Raw genomic sequence first — 24,097 nt, forward strand, 5'->3', positions numbered from 1 at the left:
CCAAAACGTTTTGGAAGAATGTTCTCTGGTCAGATGAGACTAAAGTAGAGCTTTTTGAGAAAATGCATTAACACAAGAGTTTACAGGGGAAAAAAACGAGGCCTTCAAGAAAAGAAGACGGTCCCCACAGTCAAACATGGCAGAGGTTCCCTGATGTTTTGGGTTTGCTTTGCTTCCTCTGGCAATGGACTGCTTGCCCGTGTGTATGGCATTATGAAGTCTGGAGAGTATAAATAAATTTTGCAGCATAATATAGGGCCCAGTGTGAGAAAGCTAGGTCTCCCTCAGAGGTCATGGGGTCTTCCAGCAGGACAATGACCCAAAACACACTTCAAAAAGCACTAGAAAATGGTTTGTGAGAAAGCACTGAAGACTTCTAAAGTGGCCAGCAATGAGTCCAGACCTGAACCCCATAGAACACCTGTGGAGAGGTCTGAAAATGGCAGTTTGGAGAAGGCACCCTTCAAATCTCAGAGACCTGGAGCAGTTGGCCAAAGAAGAATGGTCTAAAATTCCATCAGAGAAACTCATTGATTGATACCGGAAGTGGTTGTTAGCAGTTATTTTGTCTAAAGGTTGTGCTTCCAAGTATTAGGCTGAGGGTGCCAATACTTTTGCATGGCTCATTTTTGGAATTTTGTGAAAAATGATCATAATTTTTTTTTTCATTCTTTTTTATGTTTTTTCATTGCAAGCAAAATAAATGAATATATTACTTATTACTTATATTACATTTGTAAATTGCAAATATTTTCTGGGAGGAAATGAGCATTATATGACAGAATTGCAGGGGTGCCAATACCTTTGGCCAGCCCTGAAGTTCGCAAATGCATAAATGCAGCAACATGGCATTTACGCTAATAGCATATTGACAGTAAGCAAATTACATCGTTTCAATAATAATAAAAAAAAAGGTTGAAAAAAAAAAAAAAGGCAAATAATATTTACGTAATTGGACAGAGCCGAGATCTTTTTTTCGTAGTTAAAATTTAACCAACTGACCAGAACATGAGTTAACTAATTTTGTCTTTGCCGTGGCCTAAATGATGCCCGACACTTAAAAAAAAAAAAAAAAAAGTTAAATGTATTTTTAAAAAAATCAATCAGATTAAGGGCGGCAAACTATGCATAATTAAAAGCATTTACAGTTAATAAGCATTTCTACATTTTATTTCCCCGCAATGCAAATGTAATTGACTAAGTAGAATGGCCTATATGCATGGACTTACATATTTCATATGTACATTATAAAGTGAGCTTTACACAGCACAGCCTATTAACTAACCACAGATATATTTTTGATGGTTAGGGTGTATTTAGATATCTTCAGATAGAACTATATAACAGAATGTTGATTTTTGAAGGTGATAAGGGTGACGAAAATAGAAGTCCATGTTCTTGCAGCTAATTCAGACAGTCTCCCCCCTGGAATAGTACCTGCATTTGTCCTGTTGTTCTGTAAAATAAAATCACACATTAGTGAGTCACATTACACTTGAGTATTACTTTCTTCATACAAAACTGCATACAAACTGATTCTGTATGTTACTGATGGTTGTGGTGGTGGTGTTGCCGGGGGTCCCAAGCACAAAAATTGATTGGCACAGTTGTTGTTTATTATCCGTAGTTACTAACAAGCACTTTGTCAGATAGAACATAAACAGTACCTCTACTTTTATGAATTAGAAATATGAACTCTGGACTTAACAATTTGTGTGACCATGTGAAATCTTCTCACAGGTTATCTTCTCCACTATGAATAATCAATTTAAGGAGGTTAATTAGCCTTTAAGTTTTTGAAATGACCCCCCCCCCCCCCCCCCCCAACTAGGAAGTATTTAGCGCTCACATTTATATGTGTAGGCACTTCAGAATTTTCAGTTTATATGTGTTTTTGGAATGTAGTAGTTCGGTTCCTGAGAAGCAAGGGGAGAACATCGAATATGAAGACAGGAGCTTAAGCTAAAATTCAAATTTACTATTGTGCTCCCACAAAATTTTTTAAAATGAATTTTACTTTCATGCACTGATATGAAATAGCCCTTTTTAACCATGTTTCTAAAACATTTAATCACTGATAATTTGATAAATTTGGAACATGTTGAATGTTTCGTGGAAAACTCAAACCTAAGTAAAATACGATTGTCGTCATTTTCCATGTACCGGTAATAAGCACGAAAAAAAGCACTGCATTTTGCTCATTTTTACTTACTGTACTTACCTAAAAGCACTTGTTCAACTTCTTCAGTTTCCTCCACAGCTACAGGTTTAAGTAAGAGGGCAAAAAAGATAGCAACTCCAATTACCTTCAAAATATAATGAATACATTGTGAGGGACAGACAAACTGAAATGTACAGTAATGCATGCATTCATTCATATTAGAAGCCTTTGAAAAGAGCAAGATCAGTCAGTTGGATTGGATTATAATTAAGTAAAAAACACAGTCATGATGATTTTAAAGGAGGCATACTGCATGTATTTATGTCTGTTTAGAAAGTGTAACATAATTTTGGAAAAATGCCTCAAATATAACATTGTAATTTACATAGATTTTCCCCCCCTCCCCTGAAACTCATTAAAATTGAGGGTTTCACTATTGTGCTGGTTTAGAATTAATTGATTGTTATTGGATTAAAAAATGTTATTCATTGGCAAAATTCTTGAAATGAAATTCTAATTACAGGATGTTGTGCAGAGAATTTTGAAAGTTAATTTTGGAATAAAGCTGCAATGTAAAATGTATAAAAAGTATGATACAGAAACGAGATTTAGGCTTTGACATACCCAACTGCAACACACTAATCATATTTAACAGTTGGAAATGTCTCTAATGACTCTGGTAGCCATGGTAACAGTTCTTTCATGACAGGATCAAAGCACAGAGGTAGAGACTGGGGAATTTGGACTAAAATTTCTATATTCCACTGATATTTATGAGTTGACAATACTTGTTGTCTTAATCCACAAATAACAGACAATGGGTAGAGAACCCGCCGTTAGTTATTGCAACATTATAATCCCAATGGGAATGTGACAATCCAACAATTCTTGTACTTAAACAAAGCCTGACATGCAGCACTGTACTGTAGTTCAATTTCTGACCATAGCTTGCAGAAAATGATTATCTAACACAATGGTTCTTAACCTGGGTTTGATCGAACCAAAGGGGTTTGGTAAGTAAGTCTAAGACGTTCAGTTAATACTTTAGGCATCTCTATATCTGTAAAAATAAACACATAAAATTGGTACCTTTAAGAATCTTAAGAACCACTGTTCTAAAAGAATGGCAGGCTGTGTCTGGCCGTCAAGATGGCCAGTGACAGAATCCCACCCCCGTCCCCTCAAGGGCTCCTGACATCCCCAAAGAGTCCAACACAGAATTCTTTTATTCTATTCTGGGACCTGGAAAATTGTTCTGGAGGACGATGATGAAAGTCCTTAATGAGACGGTCACCCACTATATGTTGAGCTCGCCCCAAGACCTAATCTTCTGGCCATAGCCCTCTTAATCAATCAGCTATCACAGCGCTTTCCCATTGCGATATCCAGTGGGGCAAATAAATATTTAGTCAACCACTAATTGTGCAAGTTCTCCTACTTGAAAATATTAGAGAGGCCTGTAATTGTCAACGTGGGTAAACCTCAACCATGAGAGACAGAATGTGAAAAAAACCCCAGAAAATCACATTGTTGGATTTTTAAATAATTTATTTGCAAATTGGGGTGGAAAATAAGTATTTGGTCAATACCACAAGTTCATCTCAATACTTTCTTATGTACCCTTTGTTGGCAATAACGGAGGGCAAACGTTTTCTGTAACTCTTCACAAGCTTTTCACACACTGTTGCTGGTATTTTGGCCCATCCCTCCATGCAGATCTCCTTTAGAGCAGTGATGTTTTAGGGCTGTCGTTGGGCAACACGGACTTTCGACTCCCTCCACAGATTTTCTATGGGGTTGAGATCTGGAGACTGGCTAGGCCTCTCCAGGACTTGAAATGCTTCTTACGAAGCCATTCCTTTGTTGCCCTGGCTGTGTGTTTGGGATCATTGTCATGCTGAAAGACCCAGCCACGTCTCATCTTCAATGTCCTTGCTGATGGAAGGAGATTTTCACTCAAAATCTCTGGATACATGGCCCAATTCATTCTTTCCTTTTCACAGATCAATCGTCCTGGTCCCCAAAGCAGCCCCAAAGCATGATGTTTCCACCCCCATGCTTCACAGTGGGTATGGTGTTCTTCGGATGCAATTCATTATGCTTTCTCTTCCAAACACGAGAACCTGTGTTTCTACCAAAAAGTTCTGTTTTGGTTTCATCTGATCATAACACATTCTCCCAGTCCTCTTCTGGATCATCTAAATACTCTCTAGCGAACCGCAGACAGGCCTGGACGTGTGCTTTCTTCAGCAGGGCACACGTCTGGCAGTGCAGGATTTTAGTCCCTGACAGCGCATTGTGTTACTTATAGTAGCATTTGTTACTGTGGTCCCAGCTCTCTGTAGGTCATTCACTAGGTCCCCCGTGTGGTTCTGGGATTTTTGCTCACCGTTCTTGTTATCATTTTGACGCCACGGGGTGAGATCTTGCATGGCGCCCCAGATCGAGGGAGATTATCAGTGGTCTTGTATCCCTTTCATTTTCTAAAACTTGCTCCCACAGTTGATTTCTTTACACCAAGCGTTTTACCTATTGCAGATTCGGTCTTCCCAGCCTGGTGCAGGTCTACAATTTTTCTCTGGTGTCCTTTGACAGCTCTCTGGTCTTGGCCATAGTGGAGTTTGGAGTGTGACTGACTGAGTGTGACTGACTGAAGTTGTGGGGGTGTCGGTATAAAAGGTGTCTTTTATACCGATAATGAGTTAAAACAGGTGCCATCAATACAGGTAACGAGTGGAGATGTTAGACCTCATTAGAAGAAGTTTGACCTCTTTGACAGCCAGAAATCTTGCTTGTTTGTAGGTGACCAAATACTTATTTTCCACTCTAATTTGGAAATAAATTCTTTAAAAATCAAACAATGTGATTTTCTGTCTTTTTCCCCACATTCTGTCTCTCTTGGTTGAGGTTTACCCATGTTGACAATTACAGGCCTTTCTAATCTTTTTAAGTAGGAGAACTTGCACAATTGGTGGTTGACTAAATACTTATTTGCCCCACTGTAAGTGAAGCAAGCAGCGAACAATATGGGTAATCGGTCACCCTAGGTAGCAGTGGAGAAGCAGTAGCAGAAGCAACTAGAGGACTTTCACGGACCGGTTTGATTCATGAAACATGAAATATTGGGTCAACACTCAAGGACACTGAGTCTTACAGCTACTGGATTGATGACATTCTGGATCTCAAATGATCCAACGAGTCTGGGTGACAACTTCTTAAATTCAAGGGGCAATGTAGCACAGGGAAGACCAAGAACCATGCAGGGCTCTGATGGGATGGCTTGTGTTGGTTGTAGACGAGCAGACATTCATGAACTCCCTCGTGTCCTCTTCGATGGTATCCCACTAGAACCGCTGGAGGACATATTAGGTCCTCTGTATCTCTAGGTGACAGGTAAATTTTGAGTTCTTGGTATGCGTTTGTGTGTGAATGGTTGTTTGTCTCATTGTGTGCTGCGATTGGCTTGCAACCAATTCATGGTGTGCCCCGCCTATTGCCCGCAGTTAGCTGGGATAGACTCCTGCACCCATGTGACCCTCGTGAGGATAAGTGGCATAGAAGATGAATGGATGAATGACCACTGAAGGTGATCTTCGTGCTGAAGGAACCTACAGGTGATCAGGTGGTCAGGCAGAGGGTGCAGGCTGGCCCTAGATGGCTGACTTTACCCTCTCCTGAATTTTCCAGGTCAAGGTGGTGACCATGCAGAAGACAGGAAGAATGGTTCGGAGTCAAGAATCAACTAGCAAGACAAGGCACCAGGCTTGATATTGCTGGTCCCGGGTTGGTAGGAGACAGTGTAGTGGAATCAGGTGAAAAAACAAAGACCAGGCTTGATATTGCTGGTCCCGGGTTGGTAGGAGACAGTGTAGTGGAATCAGGTGAAAAAACAAAGACCATTGGTCCTAACATGAGTTCAGCTACTTAGCTATCTTGATGTACCCAAGGTTTTTCTCATTTCAATAATAAAGAACGGTTTCTTAGTACCCTCGAGCCAATGTTGCCATTCCTAAAAAGTCAACTTGTAAGCTACAAACTCTCACTTGCTGATTTTTTAGTATTTCTTGGCTTCTGAAAGTCTCCATGAGAAAAGGGAATAACTTCAATCTTCTAGAAGCAATTAAGAAGGATGTGCTAGGTCCATGACTGGTCGGATTGTACTGACACGAGGTGGACCCAATTGCAATACACAAATCTTTTGGGAATTTGGGCAAAGATCTTGTACATATCTGTATTCCACCAATTGCAGGTCACGAGTTGACAGTACTGTACTTGTTATCTTAATCCACATATCACAGAGAACAGTGTGTACTATAGTGGTAGTCTCTGATTGTGGCTGTCAGAATGTGGTTAGCTATAAAGACGTCCGTCAAGATGGACTGTGAAAAGTTCCGTGAATACTCAATAATATTCGCAGGAATTACCATCATTATCAGCATGTGCTCGTGCTATATTAACTGTGCGGGGCAACATAGTAAATAACATCTTTATGTATAAAGCTGATATTATTTGCACGCAAAACCACAGCGATGAGGATATACTGTAGTGTCAATACCAAGAATAAGTGTGTTATTTTGGATAGACAGTTCCATCTGGACCCACCTTGAGAGGCTGTAGTATAAAAATGCTCTGGAAGAGAGAGAGGCCCAGAGACATGATCCACTTGATGGACTTTGCTTTGCCATAGTAAAAGCCATAGAGTAAGGTAAAGAAAGTGGACACGCCACTGAGGGAAATTAGCAGGAACCAGCCAAGGAACACACACCACCAAGGCAACCAGCAACTCGATGAGACCCTCTTCTTTTTCACAGGAGGCGGGCTGTGTCATTGACAATCGGGGAAATAAGAGGACCACATGTTATCATCAAAGGGACACAGTACAGCACTGTGGCAATATTTCTGTTTGTGTAACAGGCAAATAGCTGACCAGTAGGCCAAATGACTGCTGAAGACCATGTCGACCTTTCGAACCAGCACCTTGGTGATGTCTAGTGATTGTGTGTACTCCTGTGGACTTAGGAAGTTCTTTCCATCCAACCTTTCCAGACACACGAGCAAGCGGCAAAGAGCAGTTAGGAGGAACTTGCTGCTATAGACCCAGTGAAGGTCACTCTCAGTTTCCCCTTTACAGACACAGACCAGAAGAATTTTACAGCATCTCTACAGCGTTTCTGTTTTTTATTAGCATGAAAATTGATGTACCCTGCATAAAATGGATTAATTCATGCATTCTGTTCAAAGCAGGACAGAGATCAGCAGTGGAGTCCAATTTGTACATCCCGGGCATTTTGTTCCGTCCACTTCTGCTCATCTGGGAAAGAACCTCCTCTGTTTCCTGGAAAGGAATAACAACAAACAACAAAACATTACACACATACTAGACATAAAATACATACAGAATCCCTTCCCTTTTCTAAAGCATATATACACTGTAGCACTGTGAGTTTACAAGGTCACTAATGAAAACCATATGGAATTTTACAAAGCACACCATTATATATTACAAAACACACCTTCAGAATGACTGGTATGGTAACCAACTTGGGTCTCAGAGTTACCTCTGAGCTTTTTTTCTGAGCCTTTGAAATTATGCGAGGTTTGATGCTTCGGAATATGGTGATGATGAGGATGTTTATTGGGAACATGAGAAGACCACTCTCAACCCCTACCATAATGTCCTGCCATGTAATTCGCAGTGAACCTGCACAGGAACCAATTAGAAAAGGTAGAAAAGATGTGCCAGTGAGAAAGATATTTGGACCCACAAAAAAATGATTCACTCTTTACTTGTTCAGGGTCATAGGTGAGCAAATTCCTGCTGACTTTGGACAAAAGGGACACCCACAACTATTTTCGTGCTCTGTTTAGATCCGGGGACAATTTAAACAAGGTTGCATCAATGCACAGAAGAGTTGTTGGTTATACGGACTGCAAAATTACTTAATAAAGAATGTCTTTGTATAACACCATGGACCTCGTCCCAGTTTTTATTCCCACTATTACAAACTGTGAGATTTAAATGAATTCGCCCTGTTTTGCTGTAGCCAAATTTTTGGATAATTTATCAATCTCACTGGCTTCCACAGCATTCACGTTTTCCCATTCGGTATGAAATGGGGCTGCCAAGATAAATGGATAAGTACAGCCTACAAAGTGAAGTAATATCACGAAAATCCTCATAGACTATCTGAACTTTATTTGGGGCTAATCAATGGCATTTTAAACACAGCCACAGCCGCTTTTATAAGAGGATGCGCACACTTTCAGTTTTACTTCCCCTATTTATGAATTCAAGATTACACCAAATTAACTAAATCCAAATCACATGACAATAACAAATGGTTAAAAACAAGATTTACCAAGGGAGAAGACTACTGGAGAGTCCTCATTCTCTGGAATATTCCAAAAAGCAATATTAATGGCCATTGTGCAAAGGAGCAGGCTCATACAGCAAGAAACCCTCTGAACCCGAGTGAAAGGGCTGCGTGATGGCGGATCCACAATTGACACCCAAATATGTTCATCTCTAAAACCAGCCGTTGTTCTGCTCTGAAAAATATTCCTGACAATAAAGAGCCAGATGTGTAATTACTCGGTTGTCCAAAAAAGCTAACATTCTTTCAACATAGCTGACCTTACCTGAAGCAGGAAACCTCATTATTCTTTGCAGCATTGAATATTTTCTTAGTCATACCATCTCCATGGCTGCTACTTATCCAACAGTCACAAAAGAAGTGCCAAACATGGTGAGTTTGGAGATCCTGTATGGTCACCTTATTGACATACCTAAAAAAAAGAGGAATTCTTTGAAACGGGTCGGGAACCTATGTCTCGCGAGCCATATCTGGCTATTTCATTAGTGCATCTGGCTCTCTGCCAACCAGTAATCTGAAATGTTTAACCAGCCGGCTCGCTTGACATCAACCAGCTGTGATGGGCTGATGGTGCATCCACACATTGATCTTGAACACTTTAAATGCACGTTAGAATAATACGCTTCAGTTCAGTGCCCAGTGGTGATTCCACGGAGATGGGCTCGCAAGTCTCCACTCATCCAGCAGCAAGGCTGGCACCTCATAATTCAATGCGATGAACTGGAGTGTCTAAAAAATATGTAGAGTAAAATTAAAGTTTTTCTCATTTGCTTTGGTACGTTTCTCAGATCAGACTTCAATCTCCAAAACTACTAGTTCAATCCTCACAACATCGCATGACTAGTGCACATCAAAAAAGCAGTTTCTCATTCCTTTGAGCAAGTTGTATGAAATGATGTTTTTGTGCATTCATAAAAATGATTTTGCACAATTCTCTGCTGTTTCCTACATTATCGGTTGCATCTGCCATGATGGTCAAAATGGATTATCATCATACTGTATCTATTGAATAGTCTCACCACCCGCAACATCTAGTCATTACTTTATTGCATAAGCCTTTACATGCAAAATGGATGAGCATGTTTTCAGAATATGTCAGCATGTGTGTGCTTATTTCTGAGCATTTTCATTACGTTATTTATTTTAACCTGCCAAAATTTGTAATCGTTTGGGATAATGTGAGTTTACACCATGCCAACATAATCAGCGAATGGTTTGCAACCCACAACAGAATGGTAATGAAGTTCCTACCACTATACTCCCCATTCCTCAATCCCGTAGAAGATTTTTTTCTCCACATGGAAATGGCAAGTGTATGATTGCCAAGCCTCACAATCAGATGACTCTCCTGGATGCCATGAATGCGGCATGCAGTGACATCACAGCAGATGCCTGCAGACTGCAGAGGCTGGGGAAGGCATTCAAGAAGATTCTCTCCATGCTGTATAGCAAGAGAGGACATCCGTTGTGACGTGGGTGAAAATTTGTGGTCAGAGAGGAATGTCGAGATGTGTAGAAAGAATGGGTGAATAATCCTGACATTATTTGAAGTTTAGTTGTGCCGATTGTCTTACGTTCACATTTCAAATTTTGCTTTTATGTACCGTATTGGCCCGAATATAAGACGATGTTTTTTGCACTGAAATAAGATTGAAAAAGAGGAGGTCGTCTTATAACTGCGGTCTAAAAAAAAAAAAAAAAAAAAAAAAAAAAAACTGCGGCCTAGACATATACCCATTCACGACGCTTGATGGCGCCAGTCATCAATGAATCGAATGCTGAACGCGACTCGGGCGGCCAAAGGGAACCCCTGACACGAAGAAGAAAGTGGTAAGAAGGAAAAGAGAATAAAATACCGGTAATAGAAGAGATAACCGAAAATGGAGAAACTTCGCGACAATTTGGAGAAAAGTGGGTCGAAGATTGGCCAGGTTAACCGGTGTTTGGCCATTCCTTACTACGCGGCGAAACGTCCTACACAATGCTCAGGGCGCTTGCATATGCATTCACACGCATGCGCACATCGGTTGGAAGCGGCGAGTACTCACTATTTTTGTTTTTATTTAGTTATTTAGAACCTTTTCACAGCCTCAAAGATACTTTTTGCATGTATTACCCTCTCATACTTTTAACCATTGTGTTTTTTTGTGTTAGCTTTGAAGCAGTTGACCACATTAGTCACGTAGCGTATTTAAATCGTCCTTATTTGACATAACTACATTTAAGTATTTTCTGCAGGCATTTCTTTAGTACGTTATTCCTGTATGCATCTAAACAAAACAGGTTTAGAGCGCACGGTAGTAATTTAGGTGTCAAATTCGACTAATGTAGGACGTTTCGCCGATGTAGGACATTTTGGCAGAACACCGGCAGCTGAGGAGAAGTTATGACGCAAACTTCAAGTTGATGGTGATAAATGAGGCGGTGTCTTCAAACAACTGCAAAGCGGCTGTGAAATATGGTGTCACAGAGTGTAATGTACGGAGATGGAGAGCTCAGAAAGATCGCCTAAAAAATGCTCAGTCAGAGAAAAGCTTTCCGTGGTCGTTTCTGTATAAAAATTAATTTGGTGTTCAAAAAGTCTTTTTTCAAACTTAAGTCTTGAAAAAGAGGGGGTCGTCTTATAATCGGGGTCGTCTTATATTCGGGCCAATACGGTATATTTCTTTGTGATACTCAGTGCTATCTTTTGCTTTCTGTATTGCAATGACATGGTCTGTAAAGGTAAAAACAGTACAAGTTTAAACTGAACCTTGTCCAGTCTGTTGCACTCAATCTCCCACACACAAAGGTGTAACTTGCAATTTTTATCAAAACGTACGTACACCATCTTCAGCATCAGAGCCTTCCACCAAAGTAACTTTTATATTGAAAGCATGAAAAAGCAACTTGACGTCTTGTCTGTATACAATGAAACAAGGACTTATCATTCTGACAGCACTGACATGTTCATTGACACAAAAATTTACTTTGAGTGATAGACGAAGTATTTTTCACAGAAAGCTGTTTTTTGCAGGTAATCCATGTTTTTTTTTTGCTACTTGTGCTAAATGTTGTGAGGATTAAACAAGAAGTTTTGAGAATTTCATTTCTAATCAGCGAAACTTACCAAAGTTATGAGAAAAACTGCAACCGAACCTGAACTGTGTTGTACCCCAGTTCTCACAGATGAGCAATCAGTTTCACTTTCATGACTTTTTCGCCTGTCAAATTGTTGCCTCTTCCAGGAGAGCGATAATCACAAAACGGCTTCCCTGAGAGTCCGCCTGTCTTGGCCACTGTAATGCACACGTGCCCCTAGTTGTAGTTTTCACTTTCAGGATATATACGCAGTACCACACCATGTTTCTATTTGTTATTTTTGAAGTGGTTAGTGCGCAGCTGAGCTACTTTTGTAATATCCCATGTAATGATGTTAGACTTTCGTTTTTGTTTTTTCTCAAGATATATTTCAATCACAACTAAGCGATCGCTTGTAAAAGCCGAGCACGATGTCACTCTCACCCCCGTTTGATGCGTTCAAATGCTGTCACGAAAAAAAACAATGCTCACAAAACGGACTCTCAAGCTGGCAATAGAACATAGAGAATACAATAAATATAGTGTATTTATATATATATATATACAGTGCCCTCCCTAATTATTGGCACCCCTGAAAAAGATGTGTTTTTTAGCTTCTAATATATATATTTTTTAATTCAAATAATATGGGACCTTAATGGAAAAAAAGAGAAAAATCCAACCTTCAATATAAGTGCATTATTCATTCAGTGGGGAAAAAATCCCACATAAAGAAAAAAATATTTGACATCAAATAATGTGTGTCACAATTATTAGCACCCCTGGTGTTAATACTTTGTACAACCCCCTTTTGCCAACAAAACGAGGTCTGGGGACTGAGATGGCCATGGGAGGAGCTTGATTTGGCCATATGTTTAGGGTCACTGTCTTGCTGAAAGACCCAGTGATGACCCATCTTCAGCTTTCGGGCAGAGGGCAAGAGATTTTGATTTAAAATGTCCTGGTATTTCAAAGCATTCATGATGCCGTGCACCTTAACAAGGTTCCCAGGGCCTTTGGAAGCGAAACAGCCACACAGCATCACTGACCCACCCCCATACTTCACAGTGGGTATGAGGTGCTTTTCAGCATGCGCATCTTTCATGGCACGCCAGACCCGCTTAGAGTGTTTGTTGCCAAAAAGCTCAAACTTGGTCTCATCTGACCAAAGCACATGGTCCCAGTTGAAGCCTGGGACTGTGTGTCTCTGTGTGTGCAACAAACACTCTAAGTGGGTCTGGCATGCCACGAAGTTATCGAAGTTCAAGAAGTTATCAGATCATATTATTACCGTACAAATTGTCGGTTTACGGTAATGTTTTGAACTACCAATGTGCTATGCTTGTGCTGTGTTTCACCACTCAGTAAAATGACATTTCTGTATCTGTACACGAGCTCTGTTTTCTTGTATTCTTGTATTTATTGGTGCTAAGATTAGGGTGCGCGTTATAAACGGGTACATTAATTTTCCCTAGATTTTACAAGTAAATTTGGGGTGCGCGTTATACACTGGTGCGCCTTATATTCGGCAAATTACGGTATTTCACATTTTCACATCGTTTGATTGGCCAGTGAGAGAAAATAAGCTTCTTGAAGCCAACTTAAGCAAGCAAAACTCATCTGTAGCACTTTGCACACATGAACAGTATTAATAATCAACATCTCTGAGGATTGCAATGATTTTTTTTCTTTAATGCCATATCTTTTTGCCATGTTTTCGGATAGATATTAATTGTTGAATTGCTTCTGATGTTGAATGCTGTTATATTGCCTCTGTATAATAATATGTTTATATTATTGCAATTCATTATATTGACCGTATTAATAGCTGGATTATGTGTTGTACTGTGAATCCTTCCCGAAGGCCCAGTTACCAAATGTGTGACCCACTACTGATGTGTTGTTTGGAAAGTATTCTGTGAACAATTGCTATGCATGATGTGTAATAGTCAAGGGTATCGCACCAGTCAAGGTGTGGGCTTTTCAAACTCACACTTTTTGTGCTGTAAGGTTTCCACACCCACTCATTTTTAGCTGTTAAAAGAGCTGCCCACTCTGAAACGCTTTGTTAGGACTACAGCAGCCTTTTCTTCTTCTATGATGTTACTTGAGAGAACATTTTTAGTAATGATATTACAATGGGAAGTGTGCCTATCACCCAATCTCCAAACAAGTTAATTGTATAAAGAGGCACTTAACTCAGTTCCAATATTTTGAACTGTTTCATGGGTCGAAATGGAAATGTGCCCTTGGTTGGAGTATGCTGTTCAAGTACTATTATTTCTAATTAGATTGCAATCGCGTTTGGAAATTAAATCCTGCAGGATTTGAAACTGTGCACTCAGTGACGTCAAACAGCGCACAAATAGGCAGGTTTCCGCCCTTCTTGTTCATCTTTCACGCCCACTTTTATCAGGAGCGCTGAGCACTGAGCCGTCTGGAGGTTGCCACTTCCTGCATATGGTATACACTGTATTGGCCCGAATATAAGATGGTGTTTTTTTGCATTGAAATAACACTGAAAAAGAGGGAGTCGTCTTATATTCGCGGTCTAGACATTATACCCATTCACGACGCTAGATGGCGCCAGATATTATTGAAGCGATGTTCTTGTCATGACAGATCTCAGCTAATCTCCCCATTCACGACGCTAGTTGGCGCCAGATATCATTGAAGCGATGTTCTGTCATGACAGATCTCAGCTACTCTTTTTAGTTTAACCAGTTTGCATTATTTTATTGCAATGTTTTTCTTTATTCAGATTTGTTTCAAGACTGCAGTTACAGTTAGACTTCACTTTGATGGTGAATGCAGTTATTGCAATTTTGTTGTTTTATCACAATAGATTGGTTTATTTACATTTAAAAAACCAGAAGCCATTCATTTACAAATGTGATTGCACTTTAGTTTACATATGATCAGATATTAAGATTTGAGTGAGGCAAAATAACATGCCTTTTCTCTCAGATATATTGTTATAATCATTTGTTTCAGATGTACTGTAATTATTTTCTGTATAAAAAATAATTTGGTGTTCAAAAAGTATTTTTTTCAAACTTGAGTCTTGAAAAAGAGGGGGTCATCTTATAATCAGGGCCGTCTTATATTCGGGCCAATACGGTAAATAATACTTTATTTAATGATTTAGACTTTATTTAGACTTACAGTGCCTTGCAAAAGTAATCGGCCCCCTTGAACCTTGCAACCTTTCGCCACATTTCAGGCTTCAAACATAAAGATATAAAATTTAAATTTTTTGTCAAGAATCAACAACAAGTGGGACACAATCGTGAAGTGGATCAAAATTTATTGGATAATTTAAACTTTTTGAACAAATAAAAAACTGAAAAGTGGGGTGTGCAATATTATTCGGCCCCCTTGCGTAAATACTTTGTAGCGCCACCTTTTGCTCCAATTACAGCTGCAAGTCGCTTGGGGTATGTTTCTATCAGTTTTGCACATGGAGAGACTGACATTCTTGCCCATTCTTCCTTGCAAAACAGCTCGAGCTCAGTGAGGTTGGATGGAGAGTGTTTGTGAACAGCAGTCTTCAGCTCTTTCCACAGATTCTCGATTGGATTCAGGTCTGGACTTTGACTTGGCCATTCTAACACCTGGATACGTTTATTTTTTAACCATTCCATTGTAGATTTGGCTTTATGTTTTGGATCATTGTCCTGTTGGAAGATAAATCTCCGTCCCAGTCTCAGGTCTTGTGCAGATACCAACAGGTTTTCTTCCAGAATGTTCCTGTATTTGGCTGCATCCATCTTTCCGTCAATTTTAACCATCTTCCCTGTCCCTGCTGAAGAAAAGCAGGCCCAAACCATGATGCCGCCACCACCATGTTTGACAGTGGGGATGGTGTGTTCAGGGTGATGAGCTGTGTTGCTTTTACGCCAAACATATCGTTTTGCATTTGTGGCCAAAAAGTTCAATTTTGGTTTCATCTGACCAGAGCACCTTCTTCCACATGTTTGGTGTGTCTCCCAGGTGGCTTGTGGCAAACTTTAAACGAGACTTTTTATGGATATCTTTGAGAAATGGCTTTCTTCTTGCCACTCTTCCATAAAGGCCAGATTTGTGCAGTGTACGACAGATTGTTGTCCTATGGACAGACTCTCCCACCTCAGCTGTAGATCACTCCAGAGTGATCATGGGCCTCTTGGCTGCATCTCTGATCAGTTTTCTCCTTGTTTGAGAAGAAAGTTTGGAAGGACGGCCGGGTCTTGGTAGATTTGCAGTGTTCTGATGCTCCTTCCATTTCAATATGATGGCTTGCACAGTGCTCCTTGAGATGTTTAAAGCTTGGGAAATCTTTTTGTATCCAAATCCGGCTTTAAACTTTTCCACAACAGTATCTCGGACCTGCCTGGTGTGTTCCTTGGTTTTCATAATGCTCTCTGCACTTTAAACAGAACCCTGAGACTATCACAGAGCAGGTGCATTTATACGGAGAATTGATTACACACAGGTGGATTCTATTTATCATCATCGGTCATTTAGGACAACATTCGACCATTCAGAGATCCTCACTGAACTTCTGGAGTGAGTTTGCTGCACTGAAAGTAAAGGGGCCGAATAATATTGCATGCCCCACTTTTCAGTTTTTTATTTGTTAAAAAAGTTTAAATTATCCAATAAATGTTGTTCCACTTCACGATTGTGTCCCACTTGCTGTTGATTCTTGACAAAAAAATTAAATTTCATATCTTTATGTTTGAAGCCTGAAATGTGGCGAAAGGTTGCAAGATTCAAGGGGGCCGAATACTTTTGCAAGGCACTGTAAATCTATACATGTGCACTTGCTGCGGTTTAGTGCAATACTTTTATCGCATGACCAGTTCCTTTTTTTTTTCACTTTTTTCTGCTGTAACCTCTATCCCAAAGCCGTTGTCGACAGTCTAACCGGCCCTAGAACCGCCTCTGCCGGTGTTGAGTCGTCCTTTTGGTCTTGTCTGCCATTGACTTTAACAGCACCTCCACTTCGCAACGCTCTTTGCTTTTTATCCGGCTGAGATGCACCTGTGCCTGTGTTATGTCGATTTCGAAGTGAACTCCCTGTTGTTGATAGCAGCTTAACGTCGGACAAATCTACCTGCCATTAAAACCAAGGCAACACGCGTGTTTACTGCGTATCATACAACGTTAACTTCATTACGCTATAATTATTATTATATCATCAATATTCTAGTCTAGTCTTTCGTGCATGTGTAATTGCTTATTGAGGCTAGTCGTCAAAAATACTATATAATAAATATACTTTAAAAATATTGCTCACTTGCAGCAACGACATCGTAGTCAAAATGGAAGACCAATTTGACGGACATTTGACCTGTGATAAACCTTGGGGGTTAAGGGTCGCCATGCGTATGCTCAGTAGCGCTTTGGATATCAATTTGACGGGGAGCTCAAATTGAAATAACAACGGCAGAGGAGGTATTTCGCTTACTTGTTGGCCGCCAAAAGTCGCCATCCTAGTCTGATCGACATTGCTTTGTGTCCCAACACTTGAAAGACGGCGAGAGCCGCGCACCGTGAGTATGTGTTAGCATCATGGAAGCTAATGTTTTATTTAGAATTAAGGATTTTATAACCAGGAAGTCTTAGAAATACACATAAGGATACTTATAGAACGCCAATAAATGCAAATGCAATGTAAAGTGAGTGAATATTTTAATTTTGTTACAGTAATAAGTGAAATAGCAAAGCTTGGTGTCATTGTCAAGAAGATTGTAGTTGCATCTGTGCAATGTATCAATCAACACACGAACATTACCCACAAATGTCTGCAAACTGTCTTGCCAACCAGGTAATGGCATCTAATGTTATAAAAAAAACTCATGTAAAATTTTAAATCAAGCGCATCTTTAAAATTTGTAACTACTTATGTTGGGACCGTCTGTCGTGACCCAAGGAAGTCTTGTATTTGCATAGCATTTGTTTGCATGGTATATATGCATATATATACCATGCAAACAAATGTAATGAAGTAAAAGTACTTCATTACTCTACTTAAGTACAATTTTGTGTATCTGTACTGTCCTTGAGTACAAATATGAACTCGCAACTGGTATTAATGCACCACACACAGAGGTTGTGTGATGGATGGGACCTGTTTCACCACACACCGAGGTTGTGTGATGGATGGGACCTGTTGGGAGCGGGGTGACTTCACGGTTGTCTCCTCGCAGCAGGGCCCGCCATTCCTGCACCTCTTTTAACGCACCACAAACATTATACTCCACGGGGGAGCTCCGGCATGGGGCAGTGGGACGAGCGGCTGGGTAGAATCTCCATGCGGCGGTCCCACTGCCCTAAGCCGGACTCTTCTATTTTAATGCATACACAGAATACCCTCCGCATACAATCCCATCACGGTGTTGGGTAATGACTGCCAGTCGGGGAACTGGCAGCCACAGTAATAGTGTGGTAGGTGGGTCCCACACTTTTTCTATATGGCGTGGCTCCTGGGGTGCGGCCTCCCCTCTGCCTGAGCTGCCGGCTGTGGGAGTGGGGGGAGGACGGGGCTCTGATCTCGCGTCATCCCGCGGCGGCTCCTCGGCGTTCTCCTGCCTCCGCCTTCCCCTATCTTTTCTGCCTGGATATCCGCCACGCACTCCGTAGCGGGGCGATGGCTGGGTGCCGGCTGACTGGCTGCGTATCGCCTGCTCCAGTGGGGGGCACTGCCCTGCGCTTGGTGGTCAATTGGGGGTCCCGCGATGTGCCCTGCTGGTCGGGAAAATGGGGCAGTGGCACGGGGGCCGGGTGGGCATGCGGGGGTGGACGTGGGGGGGTGGTGGCACGTCCCCTTATCCCATCCCTGAAGGCCGGTTGATGGGGGAGCAGATGGCCCGGGGGATCATTCAGGATCCCGGGGGGATGACGATGGCTCCTTTGTTGGGCTGCGGGAGGAGGGACGGGCTGTGCTGGCTTGCCCCCCTTCTGCCCCGGTTGGTTGAGGGGGGGCCGTGGCCCTGGGGCGGCGCCGCTCGTTTGCGGGGGTGTCATGTGTTTGGTGGGTTTCGTGTGTGGCTGGATGTGTTTGGACGCGCTCGGGTGGAGGAGCTTGGTGGTGGGATTGGCGATGAATGGCGTTGGGTAGGATGCCAACAAACTCACACTCACAAGGCATTCACACGATTACTAAGTTCTAGATCACAGGGCTGATTTGTGTACACTCCACCTCTCACAAACACTTATCTTTTAGGCTACCCCCCCACTCTTTTTCCTTGGTTGACAGCCCCCCCACATGTTGTCAACCGGAAATACATCTAGTTGACGATAGCACCAACATATTCATAGTTAGTGTAGACGTTCAATGTATTTAATGTTGTTGTTTGTGTTTCTTCTGTCTCTCTGTCCTTTTCTTCTGTTTCCCTATAACCCCGTCCTGTTCGTTGTTGAAGGATCACAACAGGAGTATGTTATACTCCTATGTGAAACATTAAAACTGTTCAGACTGATCGGACACTCAGATTTCCATTCTCTGTGTCAAACAGCTGAACAGGACAGGTTAAAAAAAACAAAAAACAAATATGAACTGGCACTTTTTACTAATAGTTCACTACATTTTACAGCAGGTATCTATCGTTTTTACTCCAATACTTTTCAAATTGTCGCATGCGTTACACATGAATTTTGTTTGTTTTCTTATTTTCTCATTGTAAGGCTCAATCGATCAGCCCCGTGCAACTATAATGTAATTGAGCCGTAGAGGCAGCAACACAAGTAGAAGTCAGATTAGGCAGGTGAACAAGATATTGAACAATATTAACCACCAAATTCTGGTACAGTAGGTGGCAGTATGCACCCGATAGTTGATTTCAATCCGCCATTAAGCCAAATTTTGGAGTTTTTGAACTTGTTAAGCTTTTGTTTACAGTGCAGTCAATTTAATTGCATGTTTTTCCATTCTGCACCGTTTTAAATAAAACTGAGCAATTTTCTGGTTCTTTCTTTTACTATTGACGCATATTGTATATATATACACACACACACACACACACACACACACACACACACACACACACACATATATGCAGCATGAAAATGAATGAATTAATGAATATATACACATTACACGTGTATTACATTTTTGCATTGGGAGAAAATTACTTTTTACTTGTAAAGTAAATTTTAAAGCAAGTAATTTTGAACTCTTGGTACAAGAGCTTTTGTACTCTTGGTACAAAGTGAGTAAATTTCTTCTTAGATACTTGTACTTTTACTTAAGTATTTTTTTGCACCTTTGTCTGTACTTTTAAGTCAGTAAAGAAAGTATTTCGCTCACCACTGGAATATGGTGATTTCTGTAATAGTAATAATAAAAAATAATACTAATTATTATGACTGTGTGATGTAATTGCCAGTCATTTCAGCATTTCCAGTCCGCGAATTCACCAAACAAGCATCCGGAGCATTGCTCAAGCGCAAAAATTAGGATATGCAGGCACTTGCACCTTGCTGCAGTTGCACTTGCTACAAGCCTTATGTCTCACGTACCATGATGGATGACCTCCAGAGTTGTCGTGTTGCAACCTAATGTTTCGCACTTCACCTAGCGGGTAGGGAGTAGCGGACAGAAACATGTCGACAGATCCCCTCTCCAACACAGACTTGTCGGGATCTGTAAGATGGTATGCATCACTTTGTCCCTCTGAGCCAATCAATGTCACTGTGACCTAAGGATAGGTACCGATATTTAATTAACTGATGCAGCAAAACTCACACAATGGCAAACGTAAATTTAACAAGCTGAAGACCATTTTCCGCAATGTTGAGTATTTCATTCATTTTTCCGTACCCCTTTGTACCCATTTTTCACGCTCCCAATCACATGTATGGAGAATTTCGAGTGTCCAATCAGCCTACCGTTCATGTTTCTGGGATGTGGGAAGACCTGGAGCCCTGGATTAAACCTTTATTCACTGAACTGTAAATCAGACATACTAATCACCACTTAGCCACCATGCAGGCCTGTTACATAACTTCCAATTAATGTTGGACGATACAATATTTCATTTCTTTATTCATTTCCTTATTTTACTTGATATATACGGTACTAGCAGTATGGCTCGCTGTTGCTCGGGTTTGTGTAACGTGAACGCAATACAATCGAATAGCAGATAAAACATACTTTCTTTAGAGATGCAGCTGTAATGTAGTAATAGTAAAGGGGTTAATGCGCAGTCGCTTTTCCATCACTGTGTTCACTATGAATATCCAGCTGAAATAAATCCCTTAGTAATATTCTCGAAAAATTCATTTTCATTTTTTTGTAATCCAGCGTTTTGTTGTTGAGTACTCGAAGCCACAACGTATCATTGCAACACATTAAAATTTATACAGGAAAAAGTTTGAAAGCCAACTACGTCATTGCAATCGCAACAGACGCATCTTTCGCCCAAAAGATGGCGCTGTTGCCTCCACAATCGGGGATTTTCTTTGCTAATTTTTGGAATGTCGAATTAATTTTCTGCACTAAATGAGGCCTACAGTGATCAAACCCATCTAAGAACATTCTCAGAAAACAAAGTACAATTTTGTCAAAATCTACCCAGCCGTTTCGGAGTCCATAAGGAACGAACGCACACACGCACACACACACCCGCAAACACGCACACACACCTACACAGACAAAGCTCCATTTATATAGAAGTTTGGATATGTCATAGACTTCATAATGATATTGACAGGACACGTGGAGCAGGGCCGAATAATAGGCCTGCATTGTTGGCGTGGCCGGAAAGCTGACCGAGGGGAATCACAGACAAAGAGCTTTTTTCGTTGAAAATTCTTGTAAATAAATGCTTAAATCCCTGAATTTGTTATAGATATGGACATAAAACAGTCTCGATTCTTGTTCAAAAGCAAAAAAACGTGCAGTTAGCATTTATTTTAGGTAAATTTGTCGAAGTACGATGCTAGCCTGTTTGTCGATGTGGCGACCGCCTTATGTAAACAGAGCTTTTCCGGTGGAAATTCTTGTGAATAAATGCTTCAAACCATGAATTCTTTATAAATATGAGGTAAAACAGTCTCGATACTTGGTTAAAAGCAAAAAAAACAAAAAAAAAAACAAAAAAAAAACATGCAGTTAGCATTTATTTACATGAATATGTCGAAGCATGATGCTAGTCTGTTAGTTAATGTGGTGGCCGCCTTATGTAATCAGAGCATTTCCAGGGAAAATTCTTGTGAATAAATGCTTAAATCCCTGAATTCATTATAGATGTGGACATAAAACAGTCTCGATTCTTGGTTAAAAGAAAAAAAAAAAAGTACAGTTAGCATTTATTTTAGGCAAGGCAAATTTATACAGCACAATTCAACACAAGGCAATTCAAAGTGCTTTACATCACATGAAGATCATAAAAATAAAATAAAATCAATAGAACGTAAAAACAAAGGCAATCGAAACAGGACACAAAATTATACATAAAAATCGCGTTTAATCACGAATAGAATTAAAAAAAAAATAAAGAAAAAAATACCACCACTACTACTACTACTACTACTAATAATAATTGAAATCAGCAATGGAGATAAAGCCCAAGAGGAATAGAAAGCAAATAACTTGAAATATATAGACAGTTATGGATATGCTGTGCTAAATAAAAGCATTTTTAGCCCTGATTTAAAGGCGCTAACAGTTTGAGCATACTTCAGACCTTTAGGTAACTTGTTCTAGAGGTGAGGAGCATAACAACTAAATGCTGCCTCACTGTGCTTAGTTCTTGTTCTTGGAACATACAAGAGACCAGTTCCAGATGATCTTAGGGGTCTGGATGTTTCATAGGAATCTAACAAATCAAGCATGTATTTTGGTCCAAGGTCATTGAGTGTTTTGTAGACGAACAGTAGTATTTCATAGTCTATCCTTTGACTCACTGGAAGCCAGTATAACGATTTGTGGTCCAGTGATAATGTGGTTCAGTTTCCTTGTATTTGTGAGGACTCTTGCTGCAGCATTCTATACTATCTGCAGCTTCCTGACTGATTTTTTAAATCAAAACCTGTATATTTTACATGAATATGTCGAACTACGATGCTTGTCTGTTAGTCAACGTGGCGGCCGCCTTATGTAAACAGAGCTTTTCCAGGGAAAATTCTTGTGAATAAATGCTTAAATCCCTGAATTCTTTATAGGTATGGGCGTAAAAGTCTTGATTCTTGGTTAAAAGCAAACAAGAAAAAAAAAAAAAAAAAAAAAAGTGTAGTTAGCATTTATTCTACGTTAATATGTCGAAGTACGATGCTAGTCTGTTAGTCAATGTGGCGGCCGCCTTATGTAAACAGAGCTTTTCCGGTGAAAATTCTTGTGAATAAATGCTTAAATCCCTGAATTCTTTATAGGTATGGGCGTAAAAGTCTTGATTCTTGGTTAAAAGCAAAAAAAAAAAAAAAAAAATGTGAAGCTAGCATTTATTTTACGTAAATATGTCGAAGTACGATGCTAGTCTGTTAGACAATGTAGCGGCAGCCTTACAACAAAGAGCTTTGTACGTTAAAAATTGTGAGAAAACAAAAAATATATTAATTTTCTTGACTCCTCGAACAAATCACTTCTGAGACAATCTTTCCTGTTTGTATGCGGTACAGCTTTCGTACTTTTTCAACCTAAATCCAGCGTTGGACCGCTGCATGTGTCGCTGCGACTGACTGCGAATAACTGAAGCGGATTCTGGGATGGCCCCTTACTTGAAGGCGTGGCGCAGTGAAGGTCGAATATGACCCGTCAATATCATTATGAAGTCTATGGATATGTACATTTTTAAAAAATATATTTTTGGCGATTCAACATTAATGAAAGAACACCTGCGAGTGTGTCATGTAATAAAGACTTACATTGGCAGTTGTCCCCGCATTCTTGCGCTGTCCGGTTTGGACACTAATCAAGTAGTTATACTGCGCACACGGGTGGTTATCCTCCAGTAGAGTCATCTTCCTCTGATATTTGATTATTGTCATTGACACAAAAATTAGTTGAAAAGAAGTTATTAGCATGGAGACATGACAATTTTCATATTGTATTGTTTATAGGAATCTATGGATAGTTAATACTTTTGTGCGTGTAGTGACTCACTCTGGAGAGTGACCTGCGGTCAGCATAGCACGCCCAGAAGAGGGTGACCAGGTAGAGGCCAAAGAAGGCACAAAGCAGTGACAGCACCACATAGTTTTGAGACACAGTACCAAACAACTCAGCTGTGCGTGTTATGTCCACATGGTTGGGCATCACAAAGAAGGAACCACCAAAAAGAGTTAGATGGTTGCAGAGACAATGGATTTGTCCAGAATTGCTTTGCTTCCCAACCTGTCGCAAAAACAACATTACAATAAATTTGAGCCGCATGTCAAATCGTCACTCTTAAACGCTACCCCCTGACCTCCAAGCACCCCCCCCCCCAACATAAATTCTAATTACCTTGAATGATTTTGTCGACAAACAAGTTTTTGACTGATGGAGACAGTGATGTACAAGGAAAACAATAACAAA

The 24,097-nt window shown here is 40.4% G+C and overlaps 1 protein-coding gene across 1 annotated transcript in view; it reads right to left on the bottom strand.

The window, feature by feature from the left end:
- Window positions 1-828: 828 nt before the first annotated feature.
- The window catches only part of pkd1l3 (polycystic kidney disease 1-like 3), a 52,768-nt gene continuing 29,499 nt past the window's right edge, over window positions 829-24,097 (bottom strand). Inside the window, exons 13-23 of the mRNA XM_057842452.1 lie at window positions 23,684-23,914; window positions 23,446-23,547; window positions 20,101-20,279; window positions 8,801-8,947; window positions 8,521-8,723; window positions 7,675-7,862; window positions 7,364-7,496; window positions 7,089-7,284; window positions 6,764-6,980; window positions 2,222-2,306; window positions 829-1,456 (exon numbers count right to left, since the gene is read on the bottom strand). Of these exons, the coding sequence (XP_057698435.1) occupies window positions 1,410-1,456; window positions 2,222-2,306; window positions 6,764-6,980; window positions 7,089-7,284; window positions 7,364-7,496; window positions 7,675-7,862; window positions 8,521-8,723; window positions 8,801-8,947; window positions 20,101-20,279; window positions 23,446-23,547; window positions 23,684-23,914 (1,728 nt within the window). The 3' untranslated portion in view covers window positions 829-1,409. The remainder of the gene's footprint in view (window positions 1,457-2,221; window positions 2,307-6,763; window positions 6,981-7,088; window positions 7,285-7,363; window positions 7,497-7,674; window positions 7,863-8,520; window positions 8,724-8,800; window positions 8,948-20,100; window positions 20,280-23,445; window positions 23,548-23,683; window positions 23,915-24,097) is intronic.

This window comes from Corythoichthys intestinalis, chromosome 1 (assembly GCF_030265065.1).
Source record: "Corythoichthys intestinalis isolate RoL2023-P3 chromosome 1, ASM3026506v1, whole genome shotgun sequence".
NCBI classification, from domain to species: Eukaryota; Metazoa; Chordata; class Actinopteri; order Syngnathiformes; family Syngnathidae; genus Corythoichthys; species Corythoichthys intestinalis.